At 30.0% G+C, this 9,058-nt stretch overlaps 1 protein-coding gene across 1 annotated transcript; it reads left to right on the top strand.

The window, feature by feature from the left end:
* Positions 1-6,237: 6,237 nt before the first annotated feature.
* LOC137814956 (transcription factor MYB20) lies at positions 6,238-8,603 on the top strand. The gene is made up of 3 exons (XM_068617934.2): positions 6,238-6,630; positions 7,049-7,178; positions 7,796-8,603. Exons 1-3 carry the CDS (start codon positions 6,498-6,500, stop codon positions 8,511-8,513), a joined length of 981 nt encoding a protein of 326 aa, XP_068474035.1. The 5' UTR covers positions 6,238-6,497; the 3' UTR covers positions 8,514-8,603.
* Positions 8,604-9,058: the final 455 nt, after the last annotated feature.

Raw genomic sequence — 9,058 nt, forward strand, 5'->3', positions numbered from 1 at the left:
AAATTAGAAAATAATAGTTTATTAGAAGTACATGTCAATTTATTGTTTTTTAAGAAAATAAACTTATGACACTACAAGAAAAAATTGAATTATAATAAAATTTATAATAATACAAAAAAATTTGTTTTAAGTAGTGGTTAAAGTTTTTTTTACAGACGGAGTTTGATTTTGGATCTTATTCATTACATAGAATCCATATATAATTAGAGATTTTCTTATAGTTTGAAAGAAAGTATTGTTGTAGTATAATTTGATAGTTATATAGTCAACTTTTGTTTTTTTTTTTAAATCATCCTTACATTTGAATTTTTTCAAGTGATTAAAGAGAAATAAAAATAGTGAAGTGAGTCAACTAAAAAGGAAAATGAAAATAAAGAAAAAAAAAGTAATTTGTGATTATAGTAGAAGATTTAAAAATCTTGTTTACCTGTGTATAATAGTAAATCAAGCATTTGAGGATCACACTTGTTGAATACCGGAACATTTCCTGTTGACTAACAAGTATAAAAAAATTAAATCATTAAATTGACCTAGTGTAGGGTGGTGTCCTTACTATAATGTGTTTTAAGTGTCTCCTTGGACTTAGAAAACTACTAAGGGCTTCCTTATAATTTACAAAGAAAAACTAGCATCATATTTTACAGATCCAGAGGGTAAAAGACACAATACTCCCTGTGGAAGTTCAACAATACCTATTAGGGAACTAAGATTCTTCCCAATAACAAACAAAAAAAAGCTAAATATGTATAATCCTATTAATGATGGGTCAAATTGTGTGTAAGGTAACAATCTAATAGTTGGCATTTCACCAAATAACACTAAGAATCTGTTTATGATTAAAATGAATGCTACTCTCAATTTTTATTTATTTATAGATTATTATACCAACAAAGTTAAAAATATAGTTGACAAATATTTCATGTTAATCATATTTCAATTCTAGCATGATGATCCAAAAATAGTCATGATGTTATTGAATTAATCTTTATCATATATAAATAGTCAAACGCAAATAATAATTTTTGACTTCATGCAAATTCATTATGAATTGAATTTAAATTTTTACAGTCAAAAGTAATTGATGAAAATGTGAACAAATAATTAAAAATAGTAATTTATCATTACTATCTTGTTATAGAAGAATATTTATTACGTATAGGAAGAAATAAAAGATCTAACTCTCTAAAAATTAATATAGTGCAAATCTTCCTACAGTGATAATTTTCAATTATACTTTATACTGAAAGTTGGAATCTTATATTTTATATAAATAAATAAGTATATATATATATATTAAAAAAAGTTTTATTAACATATATACGGTTTAGTTAAAGTTTCGTTTGTATTTTCCTTTTTCTTTGATTGCTAAAATAATAATAATCTCAAAGTTAATAATTAATATTGTTGAACTATTTATTTTTACATTTTTTTTTAATTTGAACTAGTCTATAATGTATAATTTATATAGATAGGTAGTTATCTTTATAGTTTAGTATGAAATCTAGCTACTTTAAGGGTGGACTGTAGTAGCTAGGATATATACATGTGAGGTTGACAACTATTGTGAATAGATTTGGTAACTACTGCTAAAGAAAATCTACATCAATCATAACCTAAATTAATTAATGTTGATTGATGAGCATATATTTATTCACACACAATAGCCTTAATCATAGATTATTGGACTATAATAATAAATATATCCATTGTTTTAATTAATATTCTTATAATTGGGTTTATTTGGACCTTAACTATTATTATTGTTAATTTTGTCTTTTTAGAGTAAATTATCCAGAGGAAGCATCTACCTTTGTGAATGGGCCAAATATGCAAAAGTCCAAGTGCTTCTTGAACCAAAACAGAAAAAATATTCCGAGGAGAAGAAAGAGAAAATAAAAGCTACAAGATTCTATAAACAGAATTGGAAGCAAATCTTTTGCAAAATAAAAAGAATTATGGAAAGATAGAAACTTGGAAACTGTTAACAAAATATAAACTACAATATTCTCTCAAGATCCTTGGAGCAGAAAAGCCTATAAAAGGACACAAGCATCAAGGAGAAAAAGGAGAGATCTTCATAGGGTTTTCTTAGTTTATTTTCTTCTTAGTAATTCTTTTGTTTTGCCTCCGCATGGAAGGCTAAACCTTTTTGGTTGATTCTTTTGTAATTCCCCATTGAGTTCTGAGGTTTTGTTCAATAAAAGTTTCGATTTTTAATTCTCTATAGCAGTTGTTTTTATTGTCTAATCTCCTGGAAAACTGGTTTTTGTGAGAGGTTGTACTTGAACGCATGATTGAGAGTCTTCCTTATCTTAAACTTTGGTTTCTTAGTTAGTTCGCATTGTTCTAATTAATTTCTTGGGCGCATGATTCAAGGGAGAGGAGGTAAGCATTCCCATGGAGTATACGCATGGAACAAAGTGGGTATTGATTAAACTAGCATGCTTTACTAGTGAGTTTCAGTTGAATCAGATCGGCGCATGTTCAATCTGGTTTAGCTCTAATCTTTAGAGAACCTGTGAAGAATTCAATGGTGGAAGAACTTGGGATCAACCGCTTTTTATTTGTTATTTTAATTTTTTTTTATATTTTCTGCACAACTATCTCAAACCCCTTTTTTATCTTTATTTATTGTTATTGCTAACTTGTATTGTCTGCAGATAGATTTTAAACCCTAATCAACTGATTTTACTATTGGATTCGTTGGGAGACGACTTGGGGACATTTGTCCACAATTATACTATCATCTCTCTAGTATTAGACAAGTCTACTCTAGAATCATATTAATTTGACAGTAAAACGATAGCTATCATTGATCCTCAACCATATTCACCACACACTTGAAAGTTTTTATTTTATACATTACAAAAGTAAAAATTAATAAAAATATTTCAACACAAGAAAATTAAAATAAAAACTATTTTTAAATATCAAAATAATTAATCATTATATTATTAGATTAGATATCATTTTATAAATTAAAAAATTATTGATATATAAAATAATTTTTATTATTAATAAAAATTGATAAAATAATTTTTAAATTGATTTTTAATATTAGTTATAAAGTTCTATCTACTAATTATTTATGTTCTAAATTATTTTTTATTATTTTTTTAAGACTAAATAAAAATTAAAATATTAGTAACTGATAGTTAATTTAAATACTAATTTAGAAACTATTTTATAATATTTTATTTATAATTATATTAAATATCAATAATTTTTTAGTCTCTAAATTAAATTAGTATCTAACTTAATTAATGTTTTTTATTTTTAAATTTAATTATTATTTAATAATTTTAGTAGTAACCCATGTCAAAAAGTGTGTTGAGTTCTTCCATTTCATCATCTTCCAATTATAATTTGATTTCAATGTTATGTCTCTGCTAGGCAGGTTAATGACTACTCTGTATTCTTGCTGGTTTACAGGATGCAGTAATTTAACAAGTCTACATCTGCACATATATTTTCTACTAAGAGATGATCCATCTGTTATCTACACAATGAGTAGAAATCTTTGATCTACTAGCATAATATGTTCAATTCATTGATCAGATCTATTCATAACCACAACTGATAGAGTTTCTATATTGATACATATTCAACCATATTGGATTGATTGAATGAATATTCCACAAACCATCTTAAAGCTTTGATTGAATGAATATTCCACAAACCATCTTAAAGCTTAGATGTTGATTTAAACCGAGAGTAGTGGGTTAGGCTAGTTACATATATAAAATAAAGAAAGAAAAAGATGTTGTATATATACCTATGTATTAAAAAATGCTATAGGTCACATACCCTACTAGACTCTCCAGAGGTTATCTTTCTCTGGAGGTTATTGTCAAATATTAAACCTAGTTTGTCAAAGCCTGTATAAAAAGAATGCATATCAGACACTAACTTCAACCAGCTGCTGTGAATCATGATAGAAGTTAAGGGTTCCACGTTTTTATGAAATCTAGCTAGATTCAGGTTCACATATATACTTACACCTGGTCATCAAGTATGAATCATGCATCTTAACTATATTAATTACCATTGACCAATCCTAATTAATGAGACTCATACCTTTCCAACATGATCAGAAGGCATAAGTTTAGTTAGAAAAGAAAAACAATTCATCAAGATTAGATAAAACCATCACTTCGCGGGCAAGCAGAAAGATGGTTGACTATTATTTACAGAAGCTAGTAACCCATGGTGTCTTTCAGTGAGTTCATGTGAAAACAAAAATGCCAATTTGTCAAAAATAGTTGGTGTTTGATTCTTATAGAAATTTCACTGCTGCAGGTTTCTGGTTTCCGCAAGTTTTCTATCCCCTCTTAGTTTCATGGAGGGTCTTTGGATCACAACTCAGCTATATCTAGTGCTGAAGGATAGACCTTATATATAACAACATGTTTCTCTAAGTTGAATTATATATGGTATATACACTATTTCGGTATGACATATATACAATGTTAAAATATAAATATAAAGTCAATGGTATGTAACTAAGTAATTTTTGTCTATACCAATCATTCTTCACATAAAAGATAATATAGTACCTGCAGCTCATGATCTAAAAAGAGTACTTTAAATAAGGCCAAAAGACTAAAAACTGAAGAAGGTTGGTAAGGTAGAAATGTACACTGGATTTAAAGAAAGACTGTCATCAGTCAGAAACAATATTAAATAGTGCAACCACGGAAGAAGTGTATTGGAAGAAATTAATATTAAAGAGGGAAAGATACTAACATAAGGGGGGAAATGATAGTTCTTAAGTATCTGGATTTTAAATCAAGAATGCATGTTGATCACTATTAGTGAAAGCTAAGAGGTTTAGTATGTTCAATTAACATGAAGCTCTGTGACATGTAGATAATTGAAAGAATGTTTTAGTAGTTATATTATTGTAGCATCAATTTTTTATTTTTGTACAGTTTTGTGCTTGATTTTGTACATGATTTGGGTTACTTCTAGTACCAGTTTATAGGTATACATTAAAGTCTTTTTGGATAAAAGAAAGTAAACATATAACTATTACTTAATTCAGATCATATAACAAACTTTGACATTTACTGATAGAACTTAGCTAAAATATATGTATTTACTATACCTGCTCTTCTGCTAATTGTAATTAGAAAAAAAAAAAAAAACTGTTGAAAGTTGTTTCATTGATCAGGTGTCTCAACTCTTGGAATCATTTTATATACGTATATATAACGTATGCATAAAATAAATACGTATATTACAAATATAATTTGAACAAATACAAAAGGTTATTTTATTTTAATAAGTTTTTGTTTTTTTTGTTTTAAACACACATTTTGATTTTGATGCAAGTTATTTATTGTTGTTGTAAAATGTCCCAACCTGACTTTGTTACAAGAGGTGGATATGAATGAAAGCAGATTACACATATCATATATTAATATACAGTAGATAATTAATTAAGGGAGCAAGATATTGGTATACGACTCTTTACGTCTTGGAAGGTAAAGTTTTGGTAATTTTGCTTTTAAGGGAAAACAAGAGTGTGGACCAATTCAATTCTGATCCACATGCATTTGCTTGTTTCAACGCGTATGCAGTAACTCAGTTACTCATTACAGCTGCATTGTTCATTATTTTCTGACGTTCTGACTGTTATCTTGGTTTCATTTCTGTTGACTTGGTTGGGAACTTCAGATATTGGGTTTAATGGTTCACGGCATTGCGTATAACTATCTTTTCTTCATTGTGGTATTATTAGAATCTGATGTATAAATTATTATAAAAATAAAATTTAAATTGATGGATAAGTGTATTAACTTTCAGATTATGTTTCATAATAACATATATAAACATGTGATGTAGTTAAGTAAAATACTAAAATTTGAGTGATTAATACAATTGTCTGAGTTTTTAATTACCAGTTTCACGGTTTGAACCTTAATTTTACAAAGTGGCTTAAATTTGATAGTTGTTGTGTTGGTGATAATGATAGCAGTATAAACGAGAATGAATGACGTAAAAAAAGAGTTGGTGCTGTTTTTAGAGAAATTGAACTCATTTGTTGTGTTACTGTTTTTAGAGAGGATTGAGTTAGTGGAGTATCTCACGCTTCCAACCAAAGCAAAGAAGTTCGATGATGTGGCGTTTTCTGATGAAGACGTAGCACGTGTGGACCGTGTCACATCCCTGCACAACACGTGTCAATCCCCACTGATAATAAAATAAAAGCTAAATTCAGTGAAATAAATAGCTAGTAACAAAAATAAATAAATAAAAGAGTAATTGTGGTAGTGGGGTAAGGGGATTTGGAGTTAAGAGGAGGTTGAGTTTTATATATAAATAAGTAGGTGGTGGTGCTCTATCCCACCTTGTTATGTGCATATTCTTAGGAACTCTAAGTCTTCCTTCCTCTCTCTCTATATATCAGTATTAATCTGAAGCCTCTAGTTTTGAGGGATCAATTCCAGATTCCAGGTACACTTTGTTGGCATTTGAGTTTTGGTGAACACAAAATGGGAAGACAACCTTGCTGTGACAAAGTGGGATTGAAGAAGGGTCCATGGACTGCAGAGGAGGATAAGAAACTCATCAACTTCATCCTCACTAATGGCCAATGTTGCTGGAGAGCTGTCCCTAAACTAGCAGGTCTCCTTTCATTGCTCCTTCTCTTGCTGCATGTCTTTACCTCTAAGTCTCAATTATAATCCTTATTTCCCTAATGGACTACCCACATGCTTCTTTAACCATTTCCCTATCAAAAATCTTTAAATGGTTCATTCATTTTTTTCATTTTGGTCAAATTCTTCATTTTGGCTGCTTGTTTCTGCTGTGCTCATTTTGTTTCCCTTCAAATTCAGTAAAAGCAACCATTAAAAAATGGACTTAGAAATATAGCTTTTAAGCATTTTAATTGCAAAGAGGCAAGAAACATTATGGCTTGTGTTGTTTCTTGAACATAATTATTTGAGAAAGGAGTTGAGTAAAGTTTCGTATTCACTTGCATGTTTTGTAATCAATCACTACATGCTGACTTAACAAAAGTTTGTCTTGTGTCTTCATGCAGGACTGTTAAGGTGTGGCAAAAGTTGCAGGCTCAGATGGACAAATTACCTAAGGCCAGACCTGAAGAGAGGCCTTTTATCAGAATATGAAGAGAAAATGGTCATTGATCTCCATGCTCAACTTGGCAATAGGTTCTTTCTCCATCCACTCTGTTTCCCCTGTTTGTGCATGCTTGGCTATTCCTTAATCAACTTTTTTCTAATTGATTAAATGTACTGGTACAGTGCTTTTTCTGAAATATTAGACCAGGCTCATCTAAAAGCATTATTTTATAAAACATTAAAACATATCTCAATCATGTCAAAAGGGATAACTGAATCAAAGTTATCATTTCTATAATACACGCCCTCAAGTGGCAATTTGTTTATTCATCAGAAAAAAGAAGAAATGGTCCCATAGTAACACACTCCTACAAGGAGGAGAAAAGGTATAAAAATTGCAGACTTGCTTTCTTCCTTACTATCCTTAATGTTTTTTAAAAGGAAAGGAACAGTATAATTGTAGTTATTTATGTTGACTGTAAAGGAGAATCATTAATACAAAAATGATGGCCCCAAGTTTGTCTTATGAGCAAATTTTCTGATTTGTAACTTCCATGCGATAGTAAAATATACTTTTCTAGTCTCTAGTTGACAAAGTTATTTTCCTTTGTAAACATTCCTAGCATGAACTTTTTGATGTAAGCACTTTTTTTTAATAATTGGATTCCTATATTAATTTCTGATGTTTTCTTTTCTCCCTTGTGCAGGTGGTCTAAGATTGCTTCTCATCTCCCGGGAAGAACTGATAATGAGATCAAGAATCACTGGAACACTCACATAAAGAAAAAGCTCAAAAAAATGGGAATTGATCCTGTTACCCACAAGTCACTTTCCACTACAACTGAGCAAATCCAAGTCCAACCAGATCAACAACCCCATCAGCCATTGCAAGAACAACATCAGCAACAAGCTATCCAAGTTGAGGAAAACCCCAAATTTGAGCCTGAAAGTGAGCAAAACAAGGAGCCAGAGACTTCATTTGAATTATCAAGCATAACTGAAGAAGCTAAGGAGGAAGAGCAAATCATGACACCCCTTTTTGACTCCATGGAACTAATGAATGAGTTCTGTACTGATGAAGTTCCCATAATAGAAGCCAGTGAGATATTAGTTCCATCTGCTACTTCCACTTCACCAACCACTACAACATCATCTTCAACATCATCATCTTCTTATTCAAATTCCCCCAACTTCTTTGAAGACCTGGTGCTCCCAGATTTTGACTGGTCCGATGATTACAATGATACTAAGATTGACAATAACAATAGCAGTATGGCCTTGTGGGATGATGACTTGATTAGAAGTTGGAATTTGCTTATTAATGATGATGGTGATGGTGACAGAAAGCAAGTGTTTGACACTCAGGTCAATCAGTACCCAAGAGTGATCATGGATTCAGAATCTTGGGCATATGGGTTGTTTTGAGTTCAATTTTTTTCTTCTCTCCACTGCTTACTTGTAATGTGCTTGTAAGTTGTTACAAAGAATAAAAAGTATATCAGAATTCAAACAGAACCACAACTCTTGTTTACTATATTATCCACTTTTTTTGTGCCCCAACTTTTCACCCTATAATAAAGGGAAAAAATATATCTGTATATGGTAGTGCAAAATGTGTTCATTACTTGGTTATACTGGAAACTTTATTATCAATTAAATCAAACTTTATTCTTGCTATATAAACAATATACAGGAAAAGGGAATTTATTTCTATTCTTTTTCAAAATACTTAGTCTACATTTCTGTAGCATCATGTACTGATGTAGTAATCAGTATTATTTTATCGAGGCAATTTGGTTCTTTCCATTTCCAATGTTTTTAAGTGAAAAGTTGAACTATTCAAAATGACTGCTGGGTAAGATCAAAAGAGAACAGAGGAACATTAATTAGCTTCAAACTTTCAAAGCTAGAAATTTGTCTTTTTTATAACTTTTTTAAGACAATAAATATTCTTTACAAGAGACAGTTGT

This window comes from Phaseolus vulgaris, chromosome 1 (assembly GCF_051622355.1).
Source record: "Phaseolus vulgaris cultivar YP4 chromosome 1, ASM5162235v1, whole genome shotgun sequence".
In the NCBI taxonomy this organism is placed as follows: Eukaryota; Viridiplantae; Streptophyta; class Magnoliopsida; order Fabales; family Fabaceae; genus Phaseolus; species Phaseolus vulgaris.